This window comes from Hyperolius riggenbachi, chromosome 6 (assembly GCF_040937935.1).
Source record: "Hyperolius riggenbachi isolate aHypRig1 chromosome 6, aHypRig1.pri, whole genome shotgun sequence".
Taxonomy (NCBI): Eukaryota; Metazoa; Chordata; class Amphibia; order Anura; family Hyperoliidae; genus Hyperolius; species Hyperolius riggenbachi.
In genome coordinates, this window is record NC_090651.1 from 106,992,457 (window position 1) to 107,010,870 (window position 18,414).

The 18,414-nt window shown below is 42.1% G+C and overlaps 1 protein-coding gene across 4 annotated transcripts in view; it reads right to left on the reverse strand.

The window, feature by feature from the left end:
• DPYD (dihydropyrimidine dehydrogenase) overlaps nt 1-18,414 on the reverse strand; it is a 1,875,594-nt gene that overhangs the window by 1,134,180 nt on the left and 723,000 nt on the right. For all 4 annotated transcript variants that reach the window (XM_068239758.1, XM_068239759.1, XM_068239760.1 and 1 more), the window contains exon 8: nt 13,172-13,259. In XM_068239758.1, coding sequence (XP_068095859.1) covers nt 13,172-13,259 — 88 coding nt within the window. The remainder of the gene's footprint in view (nt 1-13,171; nt 13,260-18,414) is intronic.

Sequence of the window (18,414 nt, forward strand, 5' to 3'; positions counted from 1 at the left end):
TGCTCATTAATCAAACATTATCCGTCGCCATCAGTGCCGAGTCTGGGAGAGAAAGTGGCACTTCATTTAAAATTTTGACTTTCATTCACTGTTCCTTCTCTGACCTGGCTCTGTTTTTATTTTCAGTCTTGAGATTAAACAGGATTCACTCAAAGAAATGGTAAAAAATACGTACAGGTTCAAAAAGTTTTCCCCCTGCTGCGCTCCTGCCTGCTGAGAAAAATAAGTAAAGTGAATCTGAATAAACACATCTAAAATACTTATGCCTCTGGCCTAAAAGTGCCCATACATTTACCGAGTTTGCAGCCCGATCATCCATTCAATTCAATAGTTTTGTGAATCGGATGAAAATAGGTGCCGCAACAACCATGCCCAATGGATGATTCCATTGATTTTGTGGACAAATCCGTTAAAAGTATTGATTGGATATACTGGAAAGATCATGGTCGAAAGTGCTTGATCACATGCACAGTGAGACAACCAAAAAACTTGATGGAAGCCGCCTACCTGGCAGCACACAAGTGTAAATGCCCCCTCCCACCCATGCCTTTGCAGTGTAAACACTCACCTGCACTACTGCCATGACTCCCGGTCTCATCTGTTGTCACCCCTATGAGGTACCGGGTGCGTGTGACTTTATCATATAGTGCATGCCTTATGTGATACACATGGTGGAGCTCTGGGTGATGGCAGAAAAGGCCAGGAGTTGCAGCAGTGGGGCAGGTGAGATTTTACACTGCACGACATTTACATTTTGGGGAGGACAACCAGGTAGGCAGTGGAGGTGGTGGGGTGTGGAAAGAATTAATGAAGGTTTTTATAATTCATTATATGTATATCCTTTATATTCCCATGTGACTATAACAATCACATTAATGTGATCAGACTAGTGTGCTAGAGTGACACTTTAACATTATGATTATAAGTACTGTTGTAATAATTATTAACATTTAAGAGCTCGGTTACTGTGTATAGTTCTTTATACCTTTGCAGTGGAATTCCAGTCTGGGGAGACAAGAGAGAACCAGTTTGAACCAGGCTTTGGAGGCAGGGATATCCTTGGGGTCACTTTGAAAGGAACAAAACTACTTCTGACATCAGTTCAAAGAATCACTAAAGTGAAAGTTAATTTTACAGGAAGTCTCTTGAAGGACACAGGTGATCCCACCCAGCAAGGAGATCCAAGCCATCTTTTGCATAATGCTGATTGGACTCATAGAAGGACAGACTGCCTGGAGGGAGGAATATGTTAGCATATTAACTGGGGTATAAAAGATGGAATGGACAAAGGAATTGGACTTTTTCTGGCTGGTAAAGTTTGCAGACAGTCTGTTGCTTTAATATGCTGGCACATGAAAAAGGCCTCAGCTGAGTAAATAAAAGATTCTATTTTCATTGGCAACATTGGGGAACGTCTCATCATGTGATTATTTCTTCTAACAGGGGCTTGATAGATTCCTGGTGGATTTCATGCAAACATGAGGAATCTAAGTAAATTTTGACAAGGTCCAAATTTTAAAGGCTTGATTACTGAGTCAAAACATTTTCAAAAACAGCAGTTCTTTTTCCGAGTATGCACTGACTAGTACATAAAAGTGGTTCAAGAAAACAAATCATGGAACTGGCAAAGGGTTTCTGGTTTCTGAGCATCACTGATGCTCGCATGAAGCCAAAAATAGCCCGTCTACTCTATTCTCACATAACAGCTATTACAGCACACACTGATGTAAAATGTAATGCTGACCATCTGAAAAGGTGTCAGAACACTTCCTTATTCTGTTTACTTTTTTCTTGTGTTTCCTCTTGGGAGATATTTTTGATTTTCTCTTTATACTAACTTTTTAGCACTTGAAAAAGTACTGTGAAAAGGTGCTATTATGAGTATTTTCTTGCTTGCTGGTGTTTCTAAGGCATTTTATCGACAAGGTGTGCAAATATCACCTAGAAGATAACTCAGGAGAAAAATGTAATTGCATATGGGCCTTAGTACATCACAGCTTGCTATTTATTAGGCTGCATAGCAGCACACCAGTCAGTGCTCTCCAGGTGACCTTAATCCATTGTGAAATGGGCTCCAATGGGCAGTGAATGTTAGATGTGGTTTAACCATTTCACCCCACAGGGGTTTTTAGGGGGTCTAGCCCAAGAACTCTTTGCTGAATAGGTCATTGCTTACTGAACAGGAAGAGCTGATATTTGAGCCCAAGGCCCATATGCAATTCCCCCTTTCTCCTGAGTTTTCTCCTAGGAGATAATTGTTCATCTTCCATTTAAAATAACTTTCCAGCACTTTTCAACTGAAAAAGTACTGAGAAGTAAGTGCAAAAATACTATTGAAATTATTTTGAGTATTTTTATGCTTACTAGTGGCTTTAAAGGAATACTTAAGTCTAGAAAAAAAAAATGACATTTACTCACATGGGGCATCCCTCAGCCCCCCGAAGCTGGATGGTGCCCTCGCAGCCCCGCTCCGATTGTCCTGTCCCCGCCGGCGGCTACTTTGGTTCGGCGACAGCCGCCGACAGGCTGGGAACGCGGCTGATTTTCTGCGTTCCCAGCCGCTGCTATCACTCTTTATGCTGCTATAGCGTATATATATACAGCATAGAGAGTGATAGCAGCGGCTGGGAACGCGGAAAATCAGCCGCGTTCCCAGCCTGTCGGCGGCTGTCGCCGAACCGGAAGTAGCCGCCGGCGGGGACAGGACGATCGGAGAGGGGCTGCGAGGGCACCATCCAGCTTCGGGGGGCTGAGGGATGCCCCAGGTGAGTAAATGTCATTTTTTTTTCTAGACTTAAGTATTCCTTTAAAGGCGTTTTATTGACAAATTTAAAAATATCACCTAGGCTTTAAAGGCGTTTTATTGACAAATTTAAAAATATCACCTAGGAGAAAACTCAGGTGAAAAAGTGAATTGCATATGGCCCCAGGTCTCCTGTGTCAGAGGCAGAGCCCTTAACCATTACATTATCCAGCCACCTAGGTGGTGTTGACCTATTTTTTCCCCACCAGAATATACAGTTGTCACCTTAGTGGCTACCTTAGTGGTGACTCACTTTTTGAGGATCTCACGTTACACCTTGTTCATTTCTTAACTTACGACACATAAGGTCTTGGATTCTAGCCTCTATTCAAGGTTAATTTAAATATTACGGTGCACTATAACACAAACACACACACACACACACACACACACAATAAAATAATAAAATGTGTAAATACCATATATGCCTATTAGCGATGGGAATACTAAATAGAACATGTTGGGGTATTAAAATCTTTTTGTCCTACAATCCATCTGAAAAATGTTTTATAAATTGTTATTTGAACAAAAGAAATAGAAAAATAAATTTAGATTTATTTTGCAATGTGCAGTATATTTAGCATACTACCTCAACAAATTTTTAAAAACATTTGAATTTTTTTATGTGCAGAATCAATGTTTCCAAATACAGAGTTCTAAAATCAAAGCCTGATTTTTTTTTCTAAACATAAAACAGATATACATTGATGAGTCAGACATATGCTTAATGTTGCTGTTGAAAATTTGCTGTTTATCAAATATTTATGAAAAAGAATCAGAGTACAAATATAGAAATTTAAAAGAAACACATGATGCAATATTTATCAAAAACTGAAATGTGCACCTTCATCTTCCAGTACTAACTACTCAGAAATGACAGCTCTTTATTTAAAAAAGTATAAACATAGGACTAGAGAAATATAAATTACTAAGTTGCATATTAACCAATTGCTTTGGAGAAAAATAACCCATGAATTCACACTAGTTGCTGAATTAAAATAAAAACTGTTGCCCATATGCAAATTACATTTTGTCTTGCATTATCTTCTAGGATATAATTTTCATCTTCTCTTTAAAATAACTTTTTAGCATCTTGCTATTAAAAAAGTACCCAAAAATTGGTGGAAAAGTATGGTACTAACGTCTCCCAAGCCTCAGGTTTGTGATGGACTGCATCACATTTTCATCCAATATCTCCCTGTACTGAAGAGAATGCATGGTACCTTGCACATGCTGAAGCTTCCCTGCACCTGCAGAAGCAAAACAGCCCCAAAGCATGATTGACCCCCCCCCCCCCCACCATGCTTCACAGTAGGCAAGGTGTTCTTTTCTTCATAGGCCTTGTTCTTCCTCCTCCAAACATAGCATTGATCCATGGGCCCAAACAGTTCTAATTTTGTTTCATCAGTGCACAGAACACTACCACAAAAGTTTTGGGATAGTGTTCTGTGGACTGATGAAACAAAATTAGAACTGTTTGGGCCCATGGCTCAATGCTATGTTTGGAGGAGAAAGAACAAGGCCTATGAAGAAAAGAACACATTGCCTACTATGAAGCATGGCGGGGGGTCAATCATGCTTTGGGGCTGTTTTGCTTCTGCAGGTACAGGGAAGCATCAGCGTGTTCAAGGTACCATGAATTTTCTTCAGTACCAGGAGATATTGGATGAAAATGTGATGCAGTCCGTTACAAACCTGAGGCTTGGGAGACGTTGGACCTTTCAACAGGACAATGATCCCAAGCATACCTCCAAGTCCACTAGAGCATAGTTGCAGATTAAAGGCTGGAACATTTTGGAGTGGCCATCGCAGTCACCAGACTTAAATCCAATTGAGAACCTCTGGTGGGACTTAAAGAAAGCAGTTGCAATACGCAAGCCGAAGAATGTGACTGAACTGGAGGCTTTTGCCCATGAAGAATGGGCTAAGATACCCGTAGATCGCTGCAAGACACTTGTGTCAAGGTATGCTTCACGTTTAAAAGCTGTTATAACTGGAAAATGATGTTGTACTAAGTACTAAGAATGAATGTCACTTGGGGTTGAATAAAACTGATAATGATGTGAGCACAGAAAGGACATTTGTGGTTATTTCATTGTAAATGTTATGTTATATTTGTCTGACTTACAAGTGCCTCTTTGATTTAATTGTAAACAAGATGACCGAAATGATCAAAATCAATGTCAAACTGGCCAAAACACTCAATTTCAGTGGGGGTTGAATAATTTTGAACACAACTGTAGGTAAAAAAGTACTATCAATATTATTTTGAGTATTTTCTTTCTTGCTGGTGGCCTAAAAGGCATTTTATTGACAAGTTTAAAAATAATACCTAGGAGAAAACTCAGGAGAAAAAGCTAATTGCATACTGGCCTGTGATTCTTACCTTGGGGGAAAATAAACACAATTAGCCCTTCATTTGCTGCAAATTATTTAGTATTGTGCAACCTATCTCTTCTCTAGGTCTAGTCTGATTCATTGTTTGAACAAACTCAGAAGTTAAAGACTGTTAGTTCAACAACTCCAAGAACAACAGAGCTACTTTTAATTCAAAAATAAAATCTAGGTTCTTCCTGAAATACATTGCTTGCTTAAAAGTGAACCTAAACTGAAGGGGGGAAAAGAGTTTAACCTACCTTGGGCTTTTACCAGCATCCTGTAGCTGCCCTGTGCCCAGGGCATGAGAAAGCCATCCTCCAGTTCCCTGCAGCGACTCTCTGTCACTTGGATGTACGGTCCTGGTTCACAAGCCTCCTGATTGCGCTCCCAAGGACAAGAGCGCTTTGCACATGCGCAGTCTGTGAACATCTCTACTATGCAGGCACAGAAGGCCCCCGGCGACGGAAGCATTATCAAAGATGCGTGCGACCACAATGTATATGCGCAGTGGCTGTCAACTCGCCCAGTTGGCTGACCAGAAGAGGATCGCTGCAGGGGACTGGAGGATCACTTTGTGATGGCGCGGGCACAGCGTAGCTGCAGGGGACTGGTAGAAGCCCCAGGTAAGTTAAACTCATCTTTTTTCCTTCAGTTTAGGTTCCCTTTAAATATACTGTCCCTATTTTTGAAGCTGATAATCATGCAATCTGTTTCTCTAGTTATCTTTTTTACCTATTCAAATAACAAGACACAGTCAGCTGAGTGTCTGAGGCTGGCCATACACAGATTGATTTTTCAGATCAATTTAGGTTCAATTTGATCACTTTGATTGGAACTGCCAGCGATCTATTGCCCCAGCATAATAGACTGATTCATTTTAAATCAATTTTTGGTAGCTTCTCAATCAAAAGTGTGATTCCATGCATTAATATATGCATAATTATCTAAAATACCATATGCCCGGTAAAGGTAATTACATCCTACATCCTGTCACTAGTGTGGGTTATATTGAATGATGGATAAATAATAATAATAATAATTCCCACATTTGTATAGCACTTTTCTCCTGTCGAAGTCAAAGCTCTTGGGAGGCAGCCAATAGAGTGCACTCAGTAGCAGTGTTAGGGAGACTCGCCCAAGAACTCCTAACTAAATAGATGCTGGCTTACTGAATAGGAAGAGACGAGGTTTGAACCCAGGTCTCCTATGTCCGATGCTGAGCCCTTAACCATTAATTGTACCTGAGATGGTACACTGTTGCTTGTTCATACTTACCTGGGGATTCCTCCAGTCCCATTAGGACCACGGCCTCCCTCGCCATCCTGTTCGACGCCTCTGCTCTTCTGCTATGACTCCCGGTAATCCAATCAATCGCGGTCAGTCGTGGGCTTCTGTGCATATCCAGCTCGGCTGTACGCTTTCCCCTGCCGTACTTCCAACCCCTGGTACATTCTGCACCTGTGCAGTACTACTGTGCAGGCAAAGAACGTTCCTGGCTACTGGAGCACAATGAAGGGTCCGTGCACAGCCGAGCAACGCATGCACAGAAGCCCTCAACTGACCGGATTACTGGGAGTCATATTGGCCAAACGGAGGGGCCGAAAAAGATGGCGAGGAAAGCCAGGGTCCTCATGGGGCTGGAGGAAGCCCCAGGTAAGTATAAATAAGTAACAGGGTACCATCTCAGGTTCCCTTTAAACTATCCAGCCACAAATGGTTGTTGGCCATCAGATGATCATCTCTGGCCCTCAGCTAAAGTGTGGCTCATAGCTAGAGGTAACTTTGGGTCTAGCTGCAGCAGGGGCCAGGTCTTCGGATCTGGTGCTTAGGATAACAGGTTTATGTCAGCTTTCATTATGGTAGGGTTAATGATAGGGGGTTCGAGGTTAGGGTTAGGTATAATTATAGGAGGGTTAGTGTGAGGAGATAGGGTAGGGAGTGGGTTCATTCACCCATATACATAAGCATGACTGGAATAGAGGCACAGAAATAATGGACAGTAAACCATTATTTGATTATCGTTAATGATATTTAAATGACGCCAATCCCTGTGCCAAACTCAACACGTGCCTCTTTGAAATGTTCACGTCTGACAAGCCTTCCTCACGTTGCTTGGCATCAATGGCAGACGTACCGTAGATAATTAGGGCTAGGAATTCTGGTTTCCTTTTACGTTAGGTGGTCTTTGTATAGTGTGGTGATTCATCATCTTCCGTCCATCCTCTGTCAGCTGGAATAGAACTCCTTCAGGAAGCAGCTCAGAATACATGTTGTTATAATCAGAAGTTTTGAAAAAAATTATGCAGCGTATAAAGGCCATAATAAACACAATTCATATCCTCCCCAGATCCTGCTTTCAGAGACTGTGTTCCAGTCATTCATCCTCAACATAAGCTTTTTAGAAATACAAGCCTTCATTATGTTGAATGAGAATGGTAACTGAATAGCAATAACCATGGAATACTTCCTAAACATAAAATAAAATGTAGCCAAACGCGTCAGCTGTGCAAGGAGTCATTTATGGATACTGCCCATAATGTACGTATTACGCAGATAAATGTCCTCCATACCATCCTGCTGGCACTTTTATACCATATAAATTCACGGGAAAACCACTTGAATTTGTTTTTTATGATTTGAGATGTGGAACACAAAACACGCAAATGCTCAGCATTGCAAAGCTTGATTTGATGCAGGCTGCAAGAACGTGGACTGAAAGCATCTTTTTCCTCTCTTGCTTTTTACTTATACGATATTGCGATGCAATGAGCCAGCACTGTACATGCAGTTTTCCACCATGATGAATTAATATGTCTTAGGCGCTGCATTCTCAAGTGTTTGAATGAATACAGATCAACTCAGGTGAAAGGCTTAAAGATGTAGAAACCGGTGTTTACTCCGGAACACCATTAGAGGAACCATATATCTCTCAATCATCTCAGTTCATTGAGTAAAATGACAGGCGCGGGCTTGTGCACAGCAAAGGAGTGGTGTAACTCTTGACAAATGCTTTTTCTCTTGACACGCTGTAAATTTAGATTATTCAAACGTGCAGCATATGGTAAGGCTTATGGAGGAAAAACATTTCAGGTTTTTCTAATGCAGTTTATTGCATCATCAGGCGTGGTGGATGTTTACAGCATGAAGTACATATTAATTATCGTGGTGATTGTTCTGTGCAGGAAGCCAAATTACACAGAGGCTCCCAAAGGAGAGTCTAAACCTCAACATCAGGCACAGTTTACTGTTGGTCAGTGGTGGGTATGGTCAATGAGACGCACAGAATTCCAAGATGGTGCAGATTTTCTGATTATTTTTATGCAAATAAATGCAGCAAAAGTAAAAAAAAATAAAATATATATAGTAGTTTCAATGATGCGGTATCATTTATAAAACATCACTTTTAATAAATTGTAACATAATAAAAGAGAAAACGCATGTCTGACACACGTTTCGCAGCCTGAACAGCTGCTTCTTCAGAGGCTTCATACAAAGTATACACTACTTGGCCGATACATATTTGTGATAAAAGCAATGTGTTAAAACAACCAGCATGAATATACAATATAATACCTCTGTCCTCGCTATAAAGACCAGTTAAGGGCAAAGCAAAAGCATGTGCAGGAAGGGCTCAGAGGAGTGTGTTGGTTGTATATTGGGCTTGCTTGTTGCTATATGTCAATGGAGTGCAAGGGGCCAGAGCAGGGGCAGCCAGGATCCCAGCAAAATTTTGCAGGATGCCACCCCCCCCCTCCACACACACACACACTACCACCATGTGCGCCTGTGTGGGATAGTAAAGCCTTTGTACATCACCAAACTCTCCTGGTCCAGAGCAGGCAGCATGGGATCACCAGAGAGTTGTTTGCATGTCACTGACCGTCCCTAATTAGGGAATTGCTATACATTAGCATAGAAAGTACTGGTGGGCATTGACGCATGCAGCCTGTGTGCAGATGTGTGTTAGGGATCTTCAGTTAATGTCCAGAGGATTTTGGCATAGGATCATTTCCAAGGATATTGGCGTAGGATCACAAATTAATTGTTAATTAAGAACAATAAATGACTTTTTTTGGTGCTACATTTTTAATTAACTTTAACACGTCATGAAAATGGGTAAAGGGTACATACCCTATTTCATGTAGGAGAGGCAGGCATTTGGGGGTCCATATTACCATTGGTCACCACAACACCCCGGGGCCTACGTGCCAAACCTCCTCCTTGGTACCGGAGATGGGTATTGGCGATGGCATTAGTGTTAAGGAATGGAGAAGCACCGTACATGGACGTTTGCCAATTGTTCCGCAAATACAATAGAATTGTGCGGCCACTTGCGCAATGAGTTGACATGCACAAGTATTATGCAACGCAACTGAGTAACTGAGTACAGTGTGAAAAGTATATATATATATATACACACACACACAACTATACATATACAGTACATATATATTTAAAAAAAATAAAAAAATAAAGAATATATATATATATATATATATATAATATAAATGTATATATTTGATATTTCCCCAATTGTAACTTTCTTTCAAATTTTTTACATTCACTCGGTTACAAGTATGGAGCAGGATGGATATTGTTCCCAATGTAAATACTTGTTTTGGATCAGTTATATACTAATCATGAAAGTGATAGAAAGAGCACAGTGAACAGATAATTATCTATCTATCCATTGAACATACATTCAGCTTTTTCAGAGTCAGATAATGTTTGTTTAATCATACTATGGAACTGCAAGAATGTATGAAGACACGCAGGATTAGCAACCCATAGCAGCCAGTTAGGCCATGAAGAACCATCAGGACTTTGTTGTGGTTCAAAACTACCAAAATCAAAAGAATGTCTGCAGACTTGCAGATGAGAGTAAATAATACATGGATAAGTAAGCAAAATAAAATTAAAGGTGATAAGGCTATATGGGTTTTGTAAACCATACGTTTTTTATGTACACTGGGCCATTTTGGGCAGAAATAAAAGACTTTATGTGCTGTTTATATCATCAGTTACCTTGGGCATATGATAAGGTACATCTCAACAAGGCGTTGAGCAGATGGTCATTTAAAATAAATCATACAGAAAACAATTTCTAAATCTGGGCATAAAAAAATAAACATTATTTCTTGTGACAACACGCAGGGACTCTCAAATGTACAAATGCTCATTCATGATTATAACAAAGAAGAACCATTGTGCAGCACCTCAAACAGGAGGTAGAGCTAGAGCCTGTGTAGGTAGTGAGCAAGTAAGAATGCCAACAAAGTTGTTGTTGTTGTTGGTGGTGGTGGTGGAGGTGTTTTTTTTGTTTGTTTGTTACTTTTTTATATTAACCTCAGTGCCAGATTTAAAGAGGGACTATGATCAGTTTGAGAAAAATATTTATTTTGGGAAAGGGGGTATCAACTACTAATAGTTCAATCCTCTGTTAAAGTTCCTCTTGATTGTAAGGCACTGTAGGCTCGGGCATCAGTAATCAGAAGGCCCTCCCAGCATTTTACATGCATTACTAGCTCAGCTGAATACTAAATCAGGAGCTGCAGTGTTTGCTTCTGACACAGCATGATGGGGGATTATGTTATACATCTGCAGGGCTGCTGTGACATAGCACCTGGCATGTGGATGGAGCCGAGGTGAGATCAGGGAAGAAGGAGTCTGAATTGCAGGGTGGAGGGAGTCAGTCTGTGGTGTGGACGCCTAGTGGCACGGAGGCAAGGCTTCTGTGTAGGGAAGTTGAGAGGTCATGTGCTAGCTCTGCTGCCAGCAGAAGACAAATGACCAACACCTCCTTACCTGATCACCCTCCAAGGACTCCTCCTCCTCTAACTATAGTCAGCAGAAACATTCCAGAATAGGTGTGCGTGTGTGTGTGTGTATCTGGGTCTGTTAATGTGTGTGTGTGTGTGTTACTGTGTGTGTGTACTGTACATTTCCAGCGTGTGTGTGTGTGTGTATGTGTGTGGATTGTGCGCCTACAGTATGAGAGTGAACTGTGCACCAACAATGTGTATGTATGTACTGAGTACCTACAGCATATGTGTATGGACTGTGCACCTACATTGTGGTTGTGAACTGTGTATCTACAATATGTGTGTATGGACTGTGCACCCACAATGTGTGTGTGTGTGTGTGTGTGTGTGTGTGTGTGTGTGTGTGTGTGTGTGTGTGTGTGTGTGTATGTATAAAGTGTCTCATTAAATTATCCATTGCAGGTATGTAAACATTAAGTGGGGGTGTGAGACATATGGTGGGGGGGGGGCAATCTTCTCATCCCTGCCTTGTCTTGTCCCAGCTCTAGTAAGGGACCAGCCTGATACCTGGCCTCCAGGCCTCTACAGAGTCCAGTTGCTCAGGGAGCCCCCATTCCTCAACCCTCCTTTATCTCTTTAGTGACTTTTAGTGAGTTAAAGGCTTCAGCCAGCCAGGGCCCACCACAGGTCTTACCCTATAGTGCTTCAGGCCTAGGGCTTCCCTTCATGAAGCACCTACCATTAGTAGGCCAGAGACTCTGAGCCCACCACCACCACCAGTCATGCCTCCAGACAGCTTGAGTCCTCCACCACCACCAAGCCTCCAGGCAGAGCTTAAGGTCTACCGTCCACCACAACCAGAGTCTCAGGCCCACCACCACTACCAGACCTCCAGCCTCAGCCCAACAAGAAAAAAATGGTCTTGAATTGGGGGGTTAGAACCTCAGTGCCTACAAGCTCCATACATGTAAATCTGGTCCTGATTGACCTGCATTAAAGTGTACCCAAGCCGAAGCTCTGGTACACAAAATCAGATACTTACCTAAAGAGAGGGAATCTCCCGGATCCTATTGAGGCTTCCCTCTGTATTCTTATGTCCCCGTCACTGAGTGTGGCCCACCGGTATATTAGCGACAAGGCATTGTCACCAATCAGTTTGGGCTGCGCAGCTCCTTTTCCTTATTGGTGGCCGTGCAATTGCCCACTGAGTCCACCTGCGCATGCGCAGTGAGCCGGAGCCACGGGTTCCATGCCACTGTGCATGAGCAGGTGGGCTCGCAGGGCTGCAGCGCTTCCATGAATAAGGAAGTGCAGCTGCATCACCCCGATGTGGAGGGGGCAACGCTCTGCAACGGGGGGCTTTAGACAAGCGAGTAAAGCCTCGAACCTGAGCTTGTTTCGAACCTTCAGCTTGTGCTCACTTTAATCATTAAAGGATACCCCAACCGAATGGTTGTGGTAAAATTGATTGCTGCACTGTGTAGGGGGTGATGAGCGCATACCTGCATTTCCTCCCGCCCCCTCCGTCTGCCGCCGTTCATGCTCTATACACTCCGGTGTGCGGCGACTTGCTTGACCTCTGCCCCGGACATACTGCGCCCTGTGTGCGCAGTATGTCCTTCCCCCTTCGCTTCTGGCCGGCGCATAGTGCCAGGCTCAGAAGCACGCTGTCCCCTTTTTGCTGCATGTGCGCTCCATTACACCGAGCGTCACATGATTAGCATGTGACGCTCGGTGTAATGGAGCGCACACGCAGCAAAAAGGGGACAGCGTGCTTCTGAGCCTGGCACTATGCGCCGGCCAGAAGCGAAGGGGGAAGGACATACTGCGCACACAGGGCGCAGTATGTCCGGGGCAGAGGTCAAGCAAGTCGCCGCACACCGGAGTGTATAGAGCATGAACGGCAGCAGACGGAGGGGGCGGGAGGAAATGCAGGTATGCGCTCATCACCCCCTACACAGTGCAGCAATCAATTTTACCACAACCATTCGGTTGTGGTATCCTTTAATTCATAAAGCTGAACAATTTCACATGCACATCTAAACACAACGGATCCCCAGTAGACGATTGCTGTTTATCAGTTTGATTGACAGAAATGCTCATTCATAGGTACATTATGATCAATAGGTAATATGGAGGGTGTACTTTGGTACTGAGGTCTATGTATATTGTATGGGACAGACCATCAACTAAAATTTGCAAAGAAACATTGGTAATGAAAACTTACCAATACCGACGAATATTGCTGCAAAGCCCTCTTCCTTCAGAGATCTTATATTCATTCCATGCATTCCCAGGCCCTTGCCCTCAATTACCTTATAAAAGAAAATACATTGCCAATTAAGAAAACTAATGTAATGTAACCTAATAAGAGAGAAGAGTGTTTGGAAACAGAGTAAAAACTTTGAAAGCCTGGAGGAGAATGAGACAGAATGGATAAGACAAAGGGGATACATAATATGATTTGCAAACTGCTCATTAAAATGTGATTAGGAAGAAGCTCATTTTTCTGATTCAAACAATCCACAGACTAGGCAAGGAACAGACATTTAATATCTGTAACCATATTTTAAGGCATACAAATGGAAGAAAATCCTAACACATTGCCATTTAGAACAGGTTATGTAAGGTAATGTTACACTGCATGAAGACACAGGCACAAGGGTGTTATGAAATTCATTCAGTTAAATTGATTTGCACTGTATCGCTGCATGGCAACACATAATATGTATCAGCACTATAAAGGGGACATTGCACCTAGAATATTCTTTATTTATTAACTTATTTATTTTTACAGCAGTGGCATTGATTATTGAAGAGTAAAGGGGAGCAGACATTAAAGTATTGTCAACCTGTATTTTTCTGAGACTTATTTTGATATTGTCTGTTCATTGTGCTTTTTAACAATATGTATGTTTTTGAAGGAAATATCAAAATGAGAGAAGCATGGTGGCTGCTGTTCTACATCTTGAGAATTGCATCATGCTTGCTAATCTCATGAGTGTCGTGTCCCCCCCCCCCCATAGTTTAATAGTTACATAGTTATTTACATAGCTGCTGGGAGTCAGGGCCGGGTCGAGGCAGAGACGAGAGAGGCTCCAGCCTCAGGGTGCAGTGTAGGAGCGGGCGCACAACTCACTCAGCTATCATTCCACTATTGTGTTTGAAGCAGAGAGGAATAAGAAAAGAGGATACATGGCAGTGATGGCAAGCCAGATAACTAGAGATTAAGGTGTTTGGGTAGTTAGGGGCCCTGGGGCGCCTCTTATTCTAATAGCAATCAGTGTGTAATGGCTCGGGTGGGAGGGATGGAGGGGCACACTTTGGTGTCTCAGCCTTGGGTGCTAGGGGACCTTGACCCTGCCCTGCCGGGAGTATAGTGATGCTGACTTACTGCACATGTCATGGAAGCATGAAGGAGGAGGAAGTGCGCAGCATGGGGTCAAGCTTGCAGCATTTAGAAGGAGAGAGCAGATGAATGGCTCAGTGAGAAATGATGGTGAGGGACCAGGAGGCTTTCAAGGGGCTGTAAAAAGCCCTAGGTAAGAAACTGGCCAGATTTATTTTACTTAAAATTTCCTTTAAAAAGAAATGTGTAGTCAATTCCTATAATTCAGAATCCCTTACCCTTTGCACATCCTTGCTCAAGTAATGCTATATCAATGACAATAATCCTTGTTTTAAGTATAAGTAATCATTCAATATGTGTTTAAGTCCATATTCTTATACATGGTTATCACAGGGAGGAGTGCAAAGGGTTAATTTAATCTGATATACTGTTATAGTTTATGATCACATTATAGTAACTCTCCATTCTAGCAGTTGCTGTCAGGTATGCAGTTACCGGATTTTTTTTATGCACAACCTGAAAATGCTTCTGCTCGCCTTCCTGGTATTTTCTCTTTCCTCTGCATGGTAGAGGTGGTCTTTACTGGAATGGTTTTAGGGAAGTGTTGGCTCCCATTTTTCTTGTCTTGGATGGAGATATATATATATATATATATATATATATATATATATATATATATATATATATATATATAATATTCCTTCTCCTCCCCCACTTGGCCCTTTAACAGGTGCTGTGGTTTGATATTGTACTTAACACTTAAAGTGTACCTGACACTTTCTATTTTCTGTACAGCAAGTGTTAAAAAAACTAGAATTGTAATCTGTGCAAATGAGTTTGTTGCACAGCTTGTCACGTAGATCAAAATGTCCTGAAAGGTAAATAGAAGCCAAAGCACTTTTATTTTTCTGAGGAAACACTGTTGATTGCATTTTAGAGCTGAAAAAAATCGAATGGGCATTCCTTCTGTTTATTTTGTAGCTGAATGAAGCAGATTTTACATCAAACTGCTGTTGGCATTAGACTGCCAGGGCTGCTGTTGAAAATGCAGTCTTAAAAATGTAGCCCTTAAACTTAACATAAAAATATGATGCTCAGTTCTATGTTATTTACCATCAGTAAAACAAATATAATGAATTATCACTTAAAGAGGAACTTCAGCCTAAACAAATATACTGTCATTAAGTTACATTATTTATGGTAATTAAAATAGATAGGTAATATAATCTCTTACCCACCCTGTTTTAAAAGAACAGGCAAAGGTTTGTGATTTCATAAGAGCAGCCATCTTTTTGGTTGAAAGAAGGTGACAGAGAGCATGAGACACAGTTCCAACTGTCCTGTGTCCTGATCACCCCTCCCAGTTGCTAGGCAACGTGAACAATAACATAGGAAATCCCATCATGCTTTGCACAGCATCAGGGGAAAAAACCCTGGGCAGTTTTCTTTGATGGGGCGGAGCATAGCTAAAAATGTAGCTTAAAATTATGCTTTGGTAAGAAAAACAAAGTTCTGATGCTGTGAAACTGTTAAGGAAACACCAAGCCTTTTCGGTTCTGCTGAGTAGATTTTTAGTCCGGAGGTTCACTTTAAGGATGAACCGAGACAGATGCCAGGCCACAGGAGGTACAGTGTGCCTATACGCACCTCCCCACACACGCATGGCATCAATTACCGAATCCATTAAGGGCTAAGGTATCCTTTAATGTAAAAACTGGTATCCTGATAGTAATTGATGTTTTGCTATGAGTTTTACAGGTCCTCTTTAAGTAATCATGCACATTCCTGTCAGTACATTGCTTCCTGTGCGCCTAAATAAAGACATTTAATGGCTGGTGCACTGTTTTGCCTCATCTCGTCTCTGTTGTACAAACAAGCAGTGATGACAATACAATGAATATTAAAAATAGATTTGTGCTAAACATGGAATTGATTATCAAGTGGTGCAAAGTGATAGACTAAGCAAATAATCAATAGCAGGCAAACATTGGTTGCTTTCCTCATATGCTACAAATATACCAGCGTACAACCAGCATTTCTTGAAGTTTCAGAATTGTTCTTGTGAATCTTTCCGAAAGGATTCAAGGCCTTAAGTGTTATAAAACACAAAGAGCTGGCTTGCATAATGCACACTTGTATATCATTCACTTTGAAAGCGAACACTTCCGTTCTGTGCATTTCTGTAAACAATATCTCCAATTTTCCCTGTTATTATCTACTGGCTGCAGTTACGTCAAATGTTTGTTCAGCACTGCAATCCGTGAGAGTACAGGGAGCCGGGGTCATGGCACGATAGCGGAAAAGCATGGAAATTTACTACTGAAAGCAAACATCTCATTAATGGGTTCCTTCGCTGCAATATGCTGGTAAACTACTAAAAGCATCTGCATTTTTCTGCTCTGTAGAAACAGGATTGAGGAAATGGAGTTTATGCATTATATTCATGATATCGTTTTTAGATGCTGAAATCTTCTTGGTAATGTGCAGGATTTTCTAGCATACGGTATTTACTCATACTGTGAGAGTCAAAAAAGGTTCCCTCTTCATTGTATGCTGCTAAAAACAAGTGGTAATAATACTTCACAAAATGTATTTGTCAGTGTTTTAATTATAAGCAACCCACACTAATAATGATTGTCTAGAAGGCATTTTTGTAACATCCATTTATTTATTTATTTATTTATTTATTTTACAGATTTTTTGTTCTTCAATTTTTAAAATCTAAATTTCACTTTTCTAATGCAAGTTTAAAAGGTGAAATCAGATCAATGGGGTAGATTCGTTAACAGCACAGCTGTGATGATCCGCTCAGCTGGCTGCACAGGCAGACAGCTGTTTGTCCATTCCTCTAGTCTGTGGGCTGCAGGTCTCTGGAACAGAGACCTGTCTTTCCATTGCAAGTTTCTGGTCTGTTCTCTTGCTGGGGAATTTGCATGCATTCGTTATGCAAATCCCCTACCTGCCTTTTTTGATGACTGGCACTATAAGAGCTTTATGTTTCCCAGAAGGCTTTGCTGGTCATTTCCTTTCCATGGTCTGTTCCTGATGGACACTGCTGAAGTGTCAGCCATTGCTATCTAGTATAGTTAATTCCTGGGGGTTGCTTTAGGCTCCCCTTCTAGCCCAGTCAGGTTGTATTATCTGTATTGCCTGTTCTGTCTTGTCTTGCCTGTTGCCATTGTCCAGTCCCAAAGGTGGTCGACAGGAAATGGTTCTGATCTCTGTTCTTGGAGTATAGCTGGTGCAGCGGTTGCTACTAGCTATCTCTTTTGTTCTGTCTCCTGGGATCGCACTAGCTACTTTTCGCTAGCGCTGGGGATCCTTCTGTTCTGTCTTCTGGGATCGCGCTAGCTACTTTTCGCTAGCACTGGGGATCCTTCTGTTCTGCTACTTTGTACCTGGATCGCGCTAGCCACTTTTCGCTAGTGCTGTGGATCCTATCTCTCGCTTGTCCTTGTTTTCGTGTGTCTGTCTTGTCTGCTACGCTTGCTGGAGGCTCGGTGAGGTAACCGTTAAGCAAGCGCTCGCGTCCTCTGTTTCATGTTTGTCTGTCGATGGTTAGTTAGGCGTGCTTGTCTCTATTGTGCTTATCACGTGGAGACCGCGCATAACCGCGTGCACTGTTGCGAATGAGTGCGGTGTTCGCGGTTAGCTAGCGTTTGTTATTTTCTGTATCTCCTTATTGTATTATTTGCTGTGCCTTTGCTACCCTCGTATTCTATTCTTATCTGCCTTGTGTCACGTCTGGCGATCGCACCTCTCGCGATCGCGTTCCTATTTCATATCTGCTGTTGTGTGTGCGTGGTCGTGGGTTGGCGACTGGATTGGCGCACACACATACAACCTGTCCCTTTGCTCAATCTCATTCGCAATCGCCTCTCTTGCGATTGCGTTCTGCGCTTCGTACAATTCCTGTCTGGCACTTGTGGAGGTACAGAGGATTGGTTCCTCTGCACTCCCCAGCGCCATCTGCCAACAGGAATTTCCCTCTACAGGTGCGTAGCACCTTTTGCTGGGTGCCTGCAAATATACGCTTGTGGAGGATTTCCGCCGTGTCAGCGCACGTGTTGTGCGCTGATCACGGAGAAAGTTCCACAATCGTTACAACAGCTTAGTGAGAG